General features: G+C 44.0%; 1 protein-coding gene across 1 annotated transcript in view; it reads left to right on the top strand.

The window, feature by feature from the left end:
- LOC138247235 (protein spire homolog 1-like) overlaps positions 1 to 18633 on the top strand; it is a 275991-nt gene that overhangs the window by 105706 nt on the left and 151652 nt on the right. Inside the window, exons 8-9 of the mRNA XM_069201970.1 lie at positions 110 to 224; positions 10420 to 10562. Coding sequence (XP_069058071.1) covers positions 110 to 224; positions 10420 to 10562 — 258 coding nt within the window. The remainder of the gene's footprint in view (positions 1 to 109; positions 225 to 10419; positions 10563 to 18633) is intronic.

Genomic DNA, 18633 nt, shown 5'->3' with positions numbered 1-18633 from the left:
ATGCTCCAACAGCTGCGTGCACGGGGTTTCTGTGGTAAATGCCAACCAGTATTGTACCTATTTGCGAATTTTGTGGTGTAGAAGACTTGAATTCTTTTCCCTGTCGCAGGCATCAGAGAGAAAACTGAAGGAACTTTCCCATCAAGAACCAAGTCTGCATGAACGTCTCATGACCGAAATCAGATCGGCCAAAAAACTGCGCTCACGGTCCGCCGTAACCCCAGGTAAGTCTGAATTAACTTCACGCTGAAGGAGAGCGATGGTGCTGCATGACTTTGGTCTGCGTCTGTAGTTCCCGCAATATTCAATACATGTTTGGGTGTTGCTGTGAGACTTGAGCAGTAAAATTGACGAGAAGTGATATTTGCTCTTTAAGTTTCAATCATGGTCGATAACCTGCTCTAAATATTTTTGATGTCCTTCAAAACACTTTTGTCATTTTGACCTCGAAAGACATTTAAGAGAATTTCTATAAAATGCATGGCAGGCATTCTTAAGGTGAGCGAAGCCAGTAGCTTCAAGGCACCACCTACCATGCTACCCCAGTTTGGACCCAGCCATATGCAAATCAGTCTTGACCCTGTTCCCCATGGGAACAGTCCTGCCCGAACTGCCAAGCCAGGTCCTCCCTGGACCAGAAACAAGCATCCTAGGACCAGTTTCAGGGTATCACCCTTCATCAGCTAGGCTAGCTTGAATCCAGTGGCACAGTGAGCATGGGACCCACGTCTGAGCATACCCTTCCCACTTAGGGCAACTTTAACAACACAAAAGGATGATGGACGGAGTGTTGAAACTTTTCAAACACTCACCCCCAGTCACAGTTCTGGGTTCGGAAAGTTTGTATGTCATATTTATTTGAAAGAGAAGATCTGTCAGATCCGATCCACCCATATGTTTTAACAATTTCTGGTCTCAGTAATGTTCAATAAAGCCAGACTGACTGGTCGTCGACGGTTCACGAAGGCACAACAAAAAAAATAATTAAATGATGAATCACTCTGCTTTCTTTCTTTTTTTTTTTTTTTGGTTCTCCCTGAAGTAGCGGTATAGGTGATGATCAGGGAATAAGTTTGTTATTCATTTTTCCACCTTCAGAAAACACATTAAAAACATCAGAGATGTTCAAAGACTAAAAATCTAGTTTTGATGACTCAAAGGCTGTAGTCTACAAAGAGGAAATAACTTCTTTTAGGCTTTCTTCAGGAGTTTTTTTTCTTCAAATAGACATTTAAAATCTGAAATATTTTCCCTGTCTAAGGGTAAAGACGTTTTGAATTTTACAGACCCGGCCTAGCAGTTCAGGTTGGACCCTTCCAATTGGAGAAGGACCAAGACTGATTTGCATATGGTAGGTCACTGTAGGGGTGTGGTTTGTGGTGCAAAGATGGCCGGCAGTTAGATCTTACAATCTGCTAGACAGGCCCTTAATCCTCCTGTTATCCATGCTCCTACTAACCCAACCAGCTGCCACAAAACCTCCCTCATTGGCCTGCAATTTCTGCCCCCCAGTGTAAGAATACCTGGGGTCTGGCGACTCTGGGGATGGACTTTCCAGTAGGGCAGCCTACCATGTTGGTGTGATTTTCTCTGTCACGTGAACTCGAGCCCTGCCCTCGGGGGGGGGGGTGTTGCTTGGCTACGCCCTCTGGTGGACCAGAAACTGTAGAACTGCATGGGAACAGAGGTAGACTGCAGCCATCCTGTACCCTGCTGGGGTCAGACCTGAGCCACTGCTGTTGGTTGTGCTGCATCCCTGTTTGGTTGGCCTGCACACGGCTTGTTAGGCGTGTGGAGGTGGTGGCTTGGCAGTAAGTAGGATGCAGCCCTCCTGATGTGCATCCTGCTGACTGGCTGGCCCCTCTCGGACCCACTGGTGGTCTGGTGACCCTCTGGCTCACAGAGCAGAGGAGAGCATTTGTGACCCAGCAAGCACCATTGAAGCAATCACCACAGGAACAGCTGTGGGTCCTTACCTGTAATAGGGACCATTGACACCCTCTCTTTCCAGAGCAACATCAGCGGGACACATGGCTTGGTCGAGCCACCTGAGCTGACGTGGTACGTACCAGTAATGATTGGGAACTAAATTTCCTCACTCCCCCTGCCCTAACCTCCCTCCTCACCCTACCCTCCCCCATCACCCTACCCTCCCCCATCATTTGCTGCTCTTGGGTACTCCCTCTTCCTGATTTGGTATACTTCTTAGCTGGTGAACTTGTATGATGCAACACGATTGTGGACAGTTCTGAACTTTATTCCGTCTATACAGCTCACAATAGAGGCAGTTTTTTTGCTTCTCCGTCCCTCGCTCCCTGGATCCTTCTTAGTTTGGACTGCACTATGTTGCGTTTATTCATCCAAATTCAACTCCTTGAAGTGAACTGCTCATAGCATGGCTGGTTGCGGTGTCCAACAATTGCGTGCAAAGTGCCTCCACCAGCGTATCTGCTCCTGGTGCTCCACCAGCAGAGTTTACTCATGTTTGGTGCACCTAGACTGGGGCAATGTGACCTCTTTGACAATGGGGAGAATTGACCGACATGCCATAAGACTCCATACGCTTGGCATCTGTGCCCCAATCAGGAGGTGCGTCTGCCCTCCTTTCACAGCCAGCTATGGCAGAGAAACAAGATTATATATTGGCTACAATTGAGCAATTCTCTCTATTTTGAAAGCTAATCTCTGCATAACAGTCACTTCTGGCTAAGGGCATAGTGCTGATTCCAGACTATAAAGTAGCAGTCCATCATCCAAGAGCATCTTTAACTTAAGTGAAGCGCAATCTATGAGAACTGGGTTTGAAGCACTCCCTTTTGTTTCCAGCAAAACGTGGTACCAGAACCATGAGTAAATCACATTTTTGAAGAACCCAGGACTGCCTGGGACTGGACTGAACAATTCTTCACTATTGCCCTTGAGTTCTTGGTGGAAGGATGAAAATGGACACACCAGCGATACACAAGAAAGAGACCCACATGGCACACCACAACATCTGCCCAGGAGGGACGCAGCCCAGGGGGTGAGGGGGATAGAGGGGGGGGGGGGGGGACACAGCTCCTTTCGAGAGCCAGGCAGAGGGTTAAACAAACAGCTGTTGAGGCTCCTGAAAGTCTTTAGACTGTGAACACATGGACTCTTCCAGTGACACTGACTCTGTTTCCTCACAATTTTCTGTTCTGAGCTTGCAGCCCCCCTCCACCAAAACAGTGGATGATCTGCTTTGATTGCTTTACATCCAGTGCTGCAAGCACCTCTTTCAGAACCCTAACTTCACTCTTAAATATTTCATTACCCTCTCGCCCCCCTTTGGGGCAGTGACACACTGCCCAGCAGCAAGCCTCTTAATACCATGCCTGAGTGATGGGTGTTACCCTTTCTTTATGCCAGGGCTGTCAGTGTTGTTTTGGCATCTTCATATCGATTGACGGCTGTATACACATGCCACCCTCTTAGAACATTCTATACATAGTCTTCACTGTTTGGACTGAGAGCTGTTTGCTCCCTGCCCATCACTTTTTTTTTTCTGTTGGCCTCAGGCACCTTCTATTTTTATTACGACAGATCAGCAGCTAGGCACACATGATTCTCCTTCTTCCTCTGATTGCTGGCATTATACTCCCCCCCCCCCCCCCCCCCCAACACTGATTCAGCACAATAACATGTAACACTTGATTACTGTTAGCGCGTCTGACCTTTATTTGGCTTTTCTTCAATTAATTTGTAAGGGGACGCTTTAGAAGTTTGATGGACCTTTTGTCTGTGCTTGGAGTAATTCCCATCACAAGACTCAATTACAATATTAATCAATAACAATTCTCAATCAATAGGATCAATATTCTTGTGAGTCAGTAATTCCAACACATCATGGCCCCTTGGCCATGAATAACCACACCTTTATGTAAAATTAGAATGTTTATTTCCCTATGTTAACAATGCTAATATCACGTAACTTAGTTTCAAAATCAAATGATAAACACACAAACAGTACCGGTTGACCGATTCCTCTAAAGAATCTCACTTTAATCAGTGGGTGGATCACTACACGTTCTAGAGCCACAGTACAAATCGGTAGCAAGAATAACTACGCAATAGAAATAGCATACATTTAGGTTCAGCAAAGAAAATACATCAACTGTTGTTAATATTTAGCATACATCTTCTGTGAGTCTCCTAACTAACATTCTGATTAGAATTGCATGTTTGGACTTCATGCTAAACAATTTAATCAACACAAATTTGGAAAAACATCTAGCTATGGCCTTAACAAATCAGTGGTTGGCACCAAAGGGCAAAAGCAAATAGACATGTCAATCAGTAATATAGTCATACCTTGCCTCAGTATGGTTCAGTGAGCTGCAACTGTCTTCGTCAATTGGAAATCAGTTTGGTCAGCATTGGAACATAGCAATAAAGTTAAAGATAGAAATGTCTCAGGAATGGGAATAATTGTACTGACACTTGTCAGTAAACGTTTTGGAAAAAGTGAGCACATCTCATCTCAGGACGGCTAGGAAAGAAGTGGATCTCTCCTCTCAGTACAGTCTGGCTGAGTTAGATTTCTTAGGACATCTTCCCACGTTGCTATTGGTCAAAGAATCATACGTTTACGTCTAGTCCAATCAAACTAGAACTTCAGATCTAAGATACAGCTAATCTGTCTTGATTGGCTCCTCTTCTCCTGTTCCTATCGTCGGACTCGTCAGGTAGCATTATTGTTTCATCTTGTACTTCAGTCAGTGCATCCATTGTTAGTTCTTGGGAACATTGCTTTCACACACACACAAACTTTACAAAGTATCAATAGCTACTACAGCGTATTCTAGCAAGCAGTTCTCATGAAAAAGAAGATTTAGTTACTAGCATACGCAGTGGAAAAACGCAAGTTTAATTCTCTAAGCAGCCATTTTGTGTGAATCATTTAAACAGTGCAACTTAACATGAGGCTGTGCACCTAGGCCGAAGACCTCGCTAACTTAAGGCCTACGATTAATAAAGCAAATACATAATACATGACCATTAATAGAACATACTACTATATTAATATGAGCATGACATTTTACCATTAATAAGCAATTAATAAAGCCATTCGTGATCATTGGTGGTCACTCAAGTACCCACCTTTTCAAAGTTGTGTATTTCTCTATATTCATTTTCTATGTAGATTTAACATTCAGCATACATGAATATTTACTAGTAAAATTCAGCGTTAACATTACCTTCATTAAAACTATGTCTGATGACTTACTTTTGACAGAGTGCAATGTCCACAAAGCTGTCTCTAGCTACCACAAACGCTTTATTCGTCTCACCTACAGATGCCCTCCCATTTCAGTGCAGTTTATCCAGATGGTCTCTCCCTTCCTGTAGAGTTTTATAAGTCTGCTCTGAGGCTTGATTGATTGTATGTGATGGCTACTATAGAAGTTCTTGTTCCCCCTTTGCTCTGTGAAGCTTTCTTGGTTTCCATTCCTAAACTGGTTAAGGATGCTGGGGAGATTGCCTCTTATTGCCCATGGGCAATCCTTACTGCCTACTGTAAGATCTTAAGTAGGGTATTAGCAGATAACTTACTACCTCTCTTACCACAGTTAGTCCATCGTGACCAACATGTTTCTGTTCCAGGGAGAACCACGTTCCTGAACATTTGATGACTGTTCTGGGTTATAGTATTTGCACCCTGAGTTTTTCCTAGGTCGCCTTGCCTGGTCCTAGACCTCAAAAAAGCATTTGATTTCCTTACTAAGGAATACTGTTTTGACCTTGACCTTTTTAGGCACATGGGGTCTGGAGAAGTTAAGCTTAAACTCATTCAGCTACTTTACATGTGCCCTTCGGCTCTAGTTCATACAGGTCCCCATATCTCAGCCCTTGTTATGTTTCATAGACAAACTAGACATGGCTGCTCCTGTATCTGTTACTTTTTGCCCTGGCCATCGAGCCATTTGCTGTGAGACTGTATTACAGAGGAGTGGACTGGGGCATTCCCATGGGAGATGGAACATGCGCAGTGCTCCTATACGCGGACGACATGTTGCTGTACATGAAAGATGCATATGCAGATTGTTTGGATATTGCGCAAGCCCGCCTTGACTCCTACCAGATTTCAGGCTTGCGCATCAAATGGCAGAAAGATTCTCTGTTCATGCTCTGCTCCTCAACTCCACCATTACCCTTTGACTTGGGCCGCAGGCCTCTCAGCTAGCAGCAACATACTTTCCGTTACCTAGGAATACACATACACCACTCTGAACAGACTTGTTGGGTGGGAATCTGTTCATGCAGTAACAGTGCTCCCTAGCAAGCTGTCATTCAGAGGCACATTGCCTTTATCAGTTAGGCTTGCAGCCTTGCTTGCTTTATGACTTTGCAGGTTTGCTGCTGCACTTCTTAGAAGGCTTTTTTGTGCCCTAGACCATCTTTGTTGAGTTAATCTGGTGTACATACTGCTGCATTGTGGACTGGCAAATCTTCACTGTCCCACTGATTCGGGTGGACTTAGGGTTCCCAATTTTGAGCGCTATTATCGCTTCTAAACTTCAATGGCTCTGTGGCTGGTTTGCTAGTGCAAAGCATGATGACACTGCCTCTGAACATGAGCCATGGTCAGTGGGCTAGATTTTACAACTGTTTAGCCTATCAGAGTCCTTGGTTTGCCTCACCTCTTGGTTGTTGTGAGTCGCTTTTATCTGCATTTGCAGAGAGGTGTGTCTTATGAGTTTGGCTTCTTTATGTACACTGGCCGTCCCACTACTCTGCCTGATGCATGCTGACCATGTTCTTGCACTCTGTAACCTTAAGCAGTGGCATACTTAAGGGTTAGAGCCCTTGATGACCTTTTCCAGGAAGGCTCCTTCATCGTTTCTGAAGAGCTTCCCAATCAACACCAGATACCTCAAGGACACTTCCTGACTTACAATGCACTCATTTTCACGCTGCTGCACAGATGGCACATAACATTAATTGAGCCATCCATGCATAAAATTCTCTAGACATTGCACACTATGGACAGGGGTCAACATGGCATTAAATGGCTGCGCAGAGTACTAGGTGTGTATGCATGGTTCCCATTAAGCACCCTGCAAGCTCGAGGGGAAACACTTTGGAATGGACCTAGATCATGCAGACTGGAACCGAGTACTCGCTCACCTCCTTCCGGTATCCCTTAATGCCCACTATAAACGAATTCAGTTCCATAAACTTCACAGAGCATACCTATCCCAAAAAGATTAAGTGACTCCCTGTGTCCTTAATGTCATCTTTTTGAAGCTGGCATGCATCAAATGTTCTGGGTGTGCCCATTGCTGCCACACTTCTAGACATCTGTTACAGATCGCCTGCATAATCTTTTGGGAAACCGTGATCCTTGCTACTTGGAAGCCTGTGCCCTTGGCCTATTCCTACACCCATTTCCTAGGTTTAGTCCTTCTACTGGTGCTGTTTTCCATACCTTGCCTTTGGAAAGCCCACACTCCCCCAGCACAATCTGCCTGACATTGAAGGGTTCATTTTTGGACTGATTTGGAGAGCACGCTACTTTGGTATGAAGAGGCCAGAAGGCTTCTGAAATGCCCCTTGTCATTAGCTTTTCAGTAGGCTCCTCATGGGCACCCCATTCAAGGTGGATACGATACACTTCCTCCATAAGCTCACAGCCCTTGGGGGTGCCACACCTTGTGATGCAGTCCTCATGCCCTTCTCCCTTAGCACCTATCCTGCAGAGCAAGCGGGCTCACCTTCTTAGGTGGCCCTCTTTTGTGGGAAGTGACAGGTTGAGGCTACTGCACGGGGTCCAGGTCCGCGCTGCATGTGATGATCACCCAGTTTGTTTTTCTTTATTGATCGTGGTCCTGCTGCCTTGTTATAATCTCACTGCTCTACTGTGAATGATGTCTGTTTATTCAATTGATCATTACTGTTGTACATCTCTTTTTGTTACCAAGTGAGGATTCCTGGCACAAGCGGATAGGCTCATTCTAGTGGGGGATGCTACAGCACTACACCCATTTCTTACGGTCTCCTGGAGAATTCAAATATACCTGCTTCCCCAGATGATACAATCTCACTTAAGGTTCTGTGAACAAAATCTCTATACGGTATAACGACCTTTACCTGCAATGGCTATGTATAGATCCGTATTATGTGCCAAGAAGCGGCATGCGGCCTCACGAGTGGCTAAGATTGAGTCAAGAATTATTTCCATCATTTTGGTACTTCTCGATGGCCTAAGTGCAACGGGTACACCCATGTAGGGGTCCCATGCTCACTCAGCCAGAGGTCTCTGCCTATACCACGCTGTCAAGACCTAAAAAGTCCGAAACTGATCTGGGGTTGATTGTGTTCCCATCCACAGGGGTCGTGGCTGGCAGTTTGGGCTGGATTGTTTATAATGGAGCTGGAAAAAATTAGCACATGGTCTTTCTGTAGAGGCACACGGGGTGAAAAACATTTGACTGGATTGCGAGCTGAGTGATTGCCAGTGGCTGAGATTAATTCAAGGTTTCCTTCTCTCGAATTGTTTGTTAGAAAGCAATCTGGCCCTTTTGGCATGTGAGGTGGCCACACTTATTAGTAAGTCTAGGTCCAATACAACCAGATAATGTTGTATCTAGGAGCCAGGCCAATTCATGCTTTCTGTTGTGCTCCTCTTATATTGTGCAGCATCCTATGACAAGCATAGTGTAGAGTCCTGTTCTCGATGAAAACTGATATCTTTGTGTTGTTTTTTAGTATGTTCTCCTTTGAAATTAAGCTTTCCAGAAAGCATTGTGCACCCTTATCATAGGCAAATAAAAGATTGTGATCCTACATTACATCAACCTTAGACCCTACAAGAGTATCGGTTTTGTAATGGTTACTTTCTTCGTATGCGGGTGCATAACACAGAATAATTCCCTCAACCATGTGCAGTCAGTTAAATCTCTCACCACCAATTCAAAACCAAGAAAGCTAAACCTCAGACTTAGGATAGGGATATGTGGTGAAGTTCTGCACAGAAAGCAAAGCACAAGTTTCTTTATATATATATATATATATATATATATATATCACCTGCAGACTAGAATTCGACTTGGTTTGCTGCTGTGTGAAATAAAAAAAAAATGAAAAGCAGAGTTGCTTTTTGAAGCACTGAGAGGTGCTGCACAATGTAGTTACCTTAACACAAACTACATTAAGGTAAGTAAATTTCCTAGCACTTCAAAGTAACTTCCTCAGCTAGAATGTCTGTGTACAGCACCTACCCGCAGTGTCTTACTGGGAGGCTTACTCCCCTCCCTGATTCTTCCTTTGAAGAACATTGTCGTGGTCCATCCCTGGAATCAACTAAAGGTAATTTTCAGTAAAATAATCACAATGGCCAGCCTCTGACATCGCTGGGCCGCACAAGAATTCCTTGTTCTTCCTATTCCTCCATGCCTGGAATCAGGAATTCTTGTTCCTCAGGGGATTTCTCCTGCATTTCCCTCTTTTTCACGTCCACGAAAGGCGGCATGGAAATGGTGAACTTGCCCGCAGTTTCTCATCCGCTTACCATTGACGACTAAAAGTCAATTTCACCCACTCCTACTTAGAAGGAAGTATGCCACACAGGACTAGGAGCTAACTACCCCATCCTCTCATCTTGTTCCGCCCCTGGGTAATTTCTAGCCGGATGTAGAATGGAAGTAAACAGCAGGCCCATCCCACACTGTGATATGCACATAAATCCTGATCACAAGACCATTAAGTCACCACACTGGAGATATCACACATTTGTATCCCATTGACATCACTACATATCAACCGTGGTTAAGTGGTTTAAGCAAATACCTAAGCTTTTAGGGTTGTGACCATTTGGCATTGATGTCAGACTTCTACCTACAGTGTACCATTCACACTCCCCAAAATGCACAAGTAAGTCCTTAACATTCACTTCAACTAGCCTTCAGTATGACCTGTTTAATGTTTCATTCTCTGGGAATTCCAAAACTGCAAAATAAAAGGCAGCAACATAATAACACAAGCATTCACTATTGGGGTCAATAGATTGAACTTTCCTTAAAAACGGGAATAATCCACAGTGTGTTGGGACAGTCTAACAGAGTGCTGAGTTTAAAAGTAAACGTACTGGATAGACAAATTACTTAACATAATGGAGTAACAGACTTACATTGTTTATTGCCCCCTCTTCAACAAGCTAGTTTCGGCCCTTCTGCTATTGATTTTTTTTGTGGTATCTAAGCTGAAGACAAAAAAAGAGACTAGGCCACGTTTGCAAACGATAATGGGCTTCTGAGTAACACTGCCTCCTAATGCAATGTAAGGGTAGATAAGTATCTAAGTTCAACAAAGGTTAATGTCCTGTTTTTTAAAGGTGTTTGCTTCCCCCATTTCAATGCATAACTAGTCGGTAGCTGTGTTTGTTTACCATTTCCATAGGTTTCTATGCAGGATCAAAGACCTGGCACTGTCACCATTACATGGACTTTGTGTCTTCAGAACGTCAACCGACAGACAGCGGGATCAGAAAGAGTGTGAAAAAACACGTCACAGCCAGGGAAGGGACAGGTCAAGAATCAGAGGTAAGACTTCCAGAGTATGGCTGGGCTCTAGCGAAAATGACTATCCAGAGCAGCACGTCACTCAGTCCTCAATCCTAGCATTCACTCTATCTGAAAGTGTGCCGTTGGATACAACATGTACCATTCATTTATTTATTTATTCATTTTTTTTTTTTAAGGAAGCCATTCTGTGATATCCACTTCCAATTAGCTGATGTTGGAGGATGGGTAATTAGCAGGGATAAGTTTGCACCTATCTCTAGCAATATGGCCACCACCCCAATGTAAGGTCCAGTCAAGGTTTCAATACATTAGCCCCTGACTCAACCCTTGGTAGCTGGCTGCGAGCAGGCAGGCTTAACTCAGGAGCCAGGTATGTAAAGCATTTAAAAACACCAATACAGTAAATAAGCAAGACACAACACACAGAAATCCCACACCAATTTATAAGAATAGGAAATAATTTTATCTTTCAAGTGACACTAAAACAACAAAAATCCAATGTAGGGAACCTGTGATATGAATTTTTAAACTTAAATAAAAAAAATTTGCTTTCTAGTGCTTGAAAGCCAATAGCGCCAATAGAGGACATTTGGTCGCCCTAGATCGGGACCAAGTCACATTTTGAGACCGACCACAATGAAGCCTTGCTCATGTACACTGAGCGGGAGGCCTTGGTCAAAGTTTTACCTTCGGACTTAGTTGTTTTTCTGGAGCTTTTTCTGTCATTGTCTGGCGAGGCTCCTGATCAGGCTGTGATCCGATGCAACATAGTCTGCTTGTTTTCCTGCAGGGCCCTGGTCACATCCTGTAAATCTCAGTGACAGGGAAAAGATCTGGAGCTTTAGCGGGACATACATGAAATTCAGGCTGGGTCGTGGAGTGGTGGCGGATTGACTCTCGTCGAAAGGCTGGTCACCTTATGGAGCCTTTTTCTAAATGTTGCTCCACACTTCTCCAAACTTCTGGAACTTCTTCCTAAAGTTCCCCTTAAGGGTCCAAAACACAAATCCAAGGGTCTAGAGGCTGTGAGATGGTCCTTAGAAGTTTGGACTACAATTCCCACACTGTCGCCAAATCCTTAAGTCCGCAGGGTAAAAATTCCAGGCTGGGGACTTCTTGTGGGAGATGGTGCAGGGAAGCTCTAGTAACCTGTTGATTTCAGGGAGTCCACTCCCTAATCCATTTGGAAGCAAGGCAAATTCCTGAGGGCTATAGTTCCCAGTATGGTGGCAGGAGCAGTCCTTCAGAGAGCAGCCATTTGGGTGCAGGCCAGGGTTCCAGCAGGGCAGTCCTTCTCCCTGTAGTTTCAAGTGGCAGATCGGAGTTGCTATGCAGCTCTCACATATTATTTCAGTGGTCTAGTGGGACAGCAGGGGTCACCCCTGTCCAATGTGATACAGGGTGCCACCCAAAAAGCAGGACAGCTACCTCCAAAGTGTGGCATTTTTATGTCCCACAAAGCACCTTGCTTTAAATTTCCAAGATGGGTGATTCTTCTCCAGAGGAGCAAGGCATGGCTAAACCAGCCTACTGGTGTGGCTAATTTCCATTAACACCCCCTCTCCAGACCATCTGCAAATTCCATTTGTTGGCCTGCCGTCTGGCTGGGGAGGGGTACAGGAAGACGGGTTAGGCCTGGCTGGCATTTCTTTCTGTTCTGTTCTCTTTAGAGCCCAATCTGATTTACCCAGTCCCCTTTTCTGGCCTGTGCTCTGCATCTACAGAGCTCCCCAATCAGTTAACCTCTGCTCTCTGCAGGCCACTTGCGTCATCAAAGCAGCCTGGATAATCCTGTTAAAGCTGATCAATCATGAGAAGCCACTAGTAGGCTGGATGTTTGCTCACAAAAAAAAAGTATTAGAACCTATTTTTTTGCAATAGTTATGATAAATAGAACAGTGGCAAGTTGTTAAATTGATCATTATCAATCTTTTGAAACCTTGAATATGACATTTAGTGCCTTCTTAGCAATATTTATACTTATGTGAAAAATTCCAATGTTGGCCTACTGAGCTAAGTATCAACAATGGGGAAAATAAAATGGTCAGTTTTTCACTCACCAGGGCATGTAAACCATCTTTTATTATGTCCCTGCTTATAGTTAAATGGACCCTGCTCCTGAGGCACCTAGGGGAGACCATAGTGGTGACATATGTAAAAATAACATAGATTATCACGTTGTAAATACCTTTAATACCAAAATAAAATTTGCACACATTTTACTTTTTAAAGACAGTCTGCAAGGCAGGGCTGCCTTGAAAAAATGACAGCAGGCACACAGAGGCGCGCTTTCCAGTGCAGCAAATCCGCTGGGCCTCTATACCTCCCTGCCCTATTATACACTAGGGACTTACAGGTAGTTTGAATCCCCTTGTCTTATTATATACTAGGGACTTAAAGGAATCTGTCATTGCCAATTGTAATTATAACTAATTGCTGTATACCTTTTCAATCAGAGCACTCGGTTTGGTTAGCAGAGCCCATGGCACAGTTGGAGTCAGTTACCACCAGCATCAGTTGGAAAACAGAAATGGGGTAATCAGGCTAAAAGAATGCCTTTCTCACACCTGATCATTGTTGGAGCTTTGGTACTATCTAGAATTATTTAGTAGAATTACAATCTGTCTCATCGCCCTTCTCATCGTATTCTCTACAGGCGTTCCGTCACTCCCAAGATCATTTAAAACTAATGTAAATTTAATTGAATCACTCTTGTTGAGTTCAAACTTATTCTTATTTGCCTTGTGCTTTCATATTTTATTTGTGTGGGGAAAATAACCAATCTATTTGGAAAATAGTCTTCAGATTTCGTACAGGTCCACAGGTCATTCTCACTGAAGACATTGAATGCACGTAAAACGTCTCTTTTCATGGCAATACCTTCCTTTTATTATGTTGAAACTACATTGTGATTTGATGTCCTGATCTATTATCGCTTCATTTCATCAGTTTCTTTATCTTTAACTTTGCCTACTTTTTCTGACTTTTGTATGTGAGATGTGTTTATTTCCTGATTTCATTCCTTTATTTTGTTGTTTTAATCTTCTATTGAGCCCTTACCAATCAGGGTTAACGATTAACACTATTTAAATGTATGTCCCACAAAAGTGAAATTCTTTTTCTTAGACTACATGGCTGCATCTTATATCCCTCGATATATTTACTTAATGCTATGGTGAATCATTAAGTGTTACAAATTCATCCAGTGTTTTAGCAGTTGTCGAAAATAAATGCTTTGACTGGGCCGGCAAGACGAATTTAGTGCTCAGTGAAATACAGCACAGAGGTTGTAAGGATGCCAGTATCCTTGCTGGAATAGAACTACTCAAAAAGAGGGTACTGCATTAGAATTTAGGATCATAACTGCTGCTCCGAAGAAAGCATGCCATATAAATACGTGAGCAGTATATGTAAATATATTGCATTATCGCATTTATTTAGACCTTTTAACCGCATTGTGTGCCAGGGAAGCATGTTCTCGAGTGACTAGAGAGGTGTTCCTGTCTTGTGAATGCTGCTAGGCACGGCATCTCATCGCACAGTGAACTCGGCAGTAGGTGTGAGCTAAATGTTGAAAGAGTTTTCAAAGCACACAGAAAATATCACACATCCCTTTTTTTTGTTTTTTGTTTATTTTATTTTTTGCTCTCGATTTTTGACCCAACCGCAAACGGCAAAAGCATTGTTTTTTTGGTTGATGGCTTTAAAGAAGTACTTTGATAGGGGTTTTTTTTCCGAACGAAATGAAAAAAATCACCTTTTCGTTTTCATCTTAAAACTGAAACCAAACGAGTGGTGTCATAGGTAGATATAGATTTTTGTGATGTAAAACATCCTCCTCCAGGAACCACTGGAGGGAGAGCAATGGTAAAGTTTGAGGCGGACTCTGTCCCTGATAAAAATGAGCAGCTTGTATTCAGTCTACTCTTCCACGCGTGGTAAATACGACCAGTTTGCAAAGGACAGACACTATTTCGGATGTAGAACCTATGCATTTTCGGTGCAGCGCTATAATTGCAACCTCTAAAAAAAAAAAAAAAAATGTCAGATTTCATACTGAGAATACTGTGACTAACGAGCAGTGGTAACAGCAGTCCTACAAGATGTAGGAAGCTGGTCTGGTGTGTGGTGGGCACCTTATACCAGGTCCAGGTATCCCCTCTTAGTGAAGTGTGGGCAGTGTCTGGAAGCCAGGCTCTCTAGAGTTAGCTGTGGATGAGCAGCCAAGGCTTATCTAGGAGACATGCAAAGCCAGTGTAGTCACACAGCACTTACACACATGAAAGAAAACACTCAGTTGTACAAAAAATAAAGGTGCTTTATTTTTGGTCACTCAATACCAAAAAATACTAGAAGGGCAAACCTCCAATAGGAGGTAAGTAATACACTAATTCTATTCACTAGTAAACAGCAATAGGCTTAGAAAGTGTTAGAAAACAGTGCAAATGTAGATTACCAATAGTGACGCTGGGGGGAGCCCAAACCATATATTAACAATCACTTGCAATGCAATGGGTCTCTTATTTGTTCGATATAGAGCTATAATTATTAAAAAGTCCTAAGCGGACTTTTCTTGCCACCTAAATTGAAAATGAAAAGTAATAGTTTTACACAAGCGAGCCGACTTAGTGCCACGCCATGAGCATGAGTGTGAAGGAGCACACAAAAGGAAACGGAAGTTCGCTCGCAGTTAAAGGTATCTGCAGTTATGCAATTACCCATGTAACAGGGTTGATGTCATGCAAAGCGCTCGACTACTGCCCAGCATGATCGCGCTGCTTAGGAAATAAAAAGAAAAAGTAGTCCAGAAACCATGCAGAAAAAATTGAGACTTGTATGTTTGAGTGGTTTACTAGTGCTCTAGAGGAAGGCTAAACACCAGAAAAGGCATGCTGTACGCATGCCTTTCACAAATGAAATGAAGCTAATTTTAAAAGGCAAGCCCATGCACCAACTAAAGCGATGGGCATGGTTAAAAGCCCACAGCGAGATTACACCAGGGGTCAGATCACTTGCACGCTCGACCTTAAAAATACAATAGCCTTCCAGGCCCCTGAAAGTGTGTGTTTGCCAAGCAGTAGTAAAGTGGGCCAACAGGGAGACTTGACGAAAGGCGGAGCAGGGTGGAGAGCAGATCAAAGGACCCCCTTGATAAAAGGAAAAGCTGGTGGATGAGAAGGCAGACTTGAATCATGTGGTGAAAGGCGAGTACTGGAGAAACACTGAGCACGTAATGAAAGAAGGAGAAGAAGAAAAGATGCAATCTGTAATAAAGAAGACACAGGGGAGGAGAAGAGGGACAGAGCTGTAAGTGGAATAAAGGCATAGAGAGAAAAGGAGAAAGAAAGGGGAGAACTGGATCTTGTGATGTAAGGAGCAGCAGGTGGAAAACAGACAACACAGGGAGCCTAAGAAAAGACCGAAAGAGAATGCGTGACATCAGCGAAGGAGCCTGTGATGAAAGGAGGAGCAGGTGAGAGAATAGACCCATGGACCCCCCTTGATGAAAATAAAAGCTGGTGGATGAGAGGGAAGGCTGGACCCATGTGCTGAAAGGGGAGATGTGAGAGAGACAGGAAGCACATGATGAAAGAAGAGTTATAGGGAGTCTGTAATGAAAGAAGTTGTAGAGGACGATATGACAGGCAGTTGTGATAAAAATAAAAGCATGGAGACAAAATGAGGGAAAAAGGAGTGAAATGGATCTTGTGATGAAAGTCTGAGCAGGTGGAGGGCAGACGACACAGGGAGCCTGTTGAAAAAAGACAAGCACAGTAAGTGGGGGATCAGACAAAGAGACTGTAATAAAAGGAGTGGCAAAAGGACAGTCGAAAAGGAGGGCCATGGATGAAAAGTGGAGGAGCAATAGGGGGCCAGTGACGAAAGCAGGTGGGGGGGCCAAGGCAGAGTTGAAGTGATAACCAAGGAGAATATAGTGAAAGTGGGGAAAGAAGGGAGAGGATGAGGCATTTTTTCAGTGTGCTGGTTTGTTTTGGGAGAGTACATAAAATCAATTAAGTTTCAGGGACATCTGCAGTGAGTCAGTATCTAGGAAACTGCTAACCACTCACAATATGATGTCATGTTTTATCTTAAGTTCTATGTGATGTGGTGTTTTCCTATGCGGCTCCATGATATGTTATATTTTACTGTGTTACTTTAGTTTGTATGACACAATAATTTGTGCTGTTTTATGGTATGTGGTGTGCTTTGTGTAGTCTTATGCTGTGTTTCGTTGTGTTGTATTATATATATATATATATATATATATATATATATATATATATATATACATATAGTGCTTTCTTGACTGTGGCGCAGTGTTATTCCTGTTGGGCTACTCTGTGTGGCATGCTGTCTTATGTTTTGTTTTGTGCCACATTGTTTAATATAATGTGTTATGGTGTATAGTGCTGCTAGGGATTTGTTGCTTCACACAGTTATGCCTTGTTTGCAAGTGCTGTGTTATTGGGGATTGCTGCATACTAAAAGAGCCCAAACTGAGGATGTTCCACAAACATAAAAGCAGGACTACACTCCAGTCGACCAAGGGTCACAGAATGACTTGATTAACAGTACTGTCTAACAAAGAGAAGACATACAACGTGTGACTAACAGGAATTAAATGCAAATATTTCAAACAATCTTCTGTGCTAAATAAAATAGTTTTTCCTTGTGACTGTTGACAAATACTGCGCTGGAACAAATAAAGTCTTGCCTCTACCTGTGTTCAGTCGTCCCTGTCAAAAAAGCATTGATAAAACCAATAGGTCTCAGCTACACAAGACCTATTCACTTCGTCAATGCATTTTAGGCATGTTGTACAGCAACATGGCTGTGCAGCATGGCTAAAATTAAAGTTATCAAAAAAGTGCTATGACCGGGCCGGCGCTGGTTCCGCGTCATAGTGCTTTTTATTTTCAGGTTAAAGAGCAGGATCGGCAAGCATGGATAGACTGGGCGAGGTGGCTGGTATAAGTAAGCAAGAACAGAAGGGTAGGGACAAAGGGGACAGCTACATGGATAAGTGGTGGAAGGGGAAAGCAGCAAAATGGGTAAAAAAAAAAAAAAAAAAAAAGCACTTCAATCAAGGCACGATCAGCGAACGGACACCAATTAAGTGTAATCAATCTGTGCTTGATCCCTGTGCCAGAGAAAGGAACGGAAGTGACGCATGGCCTTTGCTGGCCATTCAGGATGTAGCAAAATAGCGTGACATAGACTCTGCAACGGGCAGATTACAAGCCCTATATTGTATAATCAAATCAAATCAAATCATTAACATTTATAAAGCACGCTACTCACCCGTGCGGGTCTCAAGGCGCTAGGGGGAAGGGGTTACTGCTGCTCGAAGAGCCAGGTCTTGAGGAGTTTCCGGAATACGGAGTGGTCCTGGGTGGTCCTGAGGATGGTGGGGAGGGTGTTCCAAGTCTTGGCCGCCAGGTAGGAGAAGGACCTCCCACCCGCTGTGGAGCGGCGGATGCGAGGGACGGCGGTGAGAGCGAGGCTGGTGGAGCGGAGAAGACGGGTGGGGGCGTAGAAGCTGAGGCGGCGGTTGAGGTGTTCTGGTCCCTTGTTGTAGAGGGCTTTGTGTTCGTGGGTGAGGAGTCGGAAGGTGATCCTTTTGCTGACGGGAAGCCAATGCAGGTGTCTCAGGTGGGCGGAGATGTGGCTGTTGCGGGGTATGTCGAGGCGGGCGGAGGCGTTTTGAATTTGTTGCAGACGTTTCTGGAGTTTTGTGGTGGTTCCTGCGTATAGGGTGTTGCCGTAGTCCAGGCGGCTCGTGACGAGGGCGTGGGTCACGGTCTTTCTGGTGTCGGCGGGGATCCAGCGTAAGATCTTCCAGAGCATGCAGAGGGTGAGGAAGCAGGAGGAGGACACGGCGTTGACTTGTTTGGTCATGGTGAGAAGTGGGTCCAAGATGAAGCCGAGGTTGCGAGCGTGGTCTGAGGGGGTCGGTGCGGTGCCAAGGGCCGTGGGCCACCAGGAGTCGTCCCAGGCGGTCGGAGTGTTACCGAGGATGAGGACTTCCGTTTTGTCGGAGTTCAGTTTCAGACGGCTGAGTCTCATCCAATCTGCGACGTCCTTC

The sequence above is a fragment of the Pleurodeles waltl genome, chromosome 7 (assembly GCF_031143425.1).
Source record: "Pleurodeles waltl isolate 20211129_DDA chromosome 7, aPleWal1.hap1.20221129, whole genome shotgun sequence".
Lineage (NCBI taxonomy): Eukaryota > Metazoa > Chordata > Amphibia > Caudata > Salamandridae > Pleurodeles > Pleurodeles waltl.
Note: the sequence above shows the minus strand (reverse complement) of the source record. Positions and strands in the feature narration are given on the sequence as shown.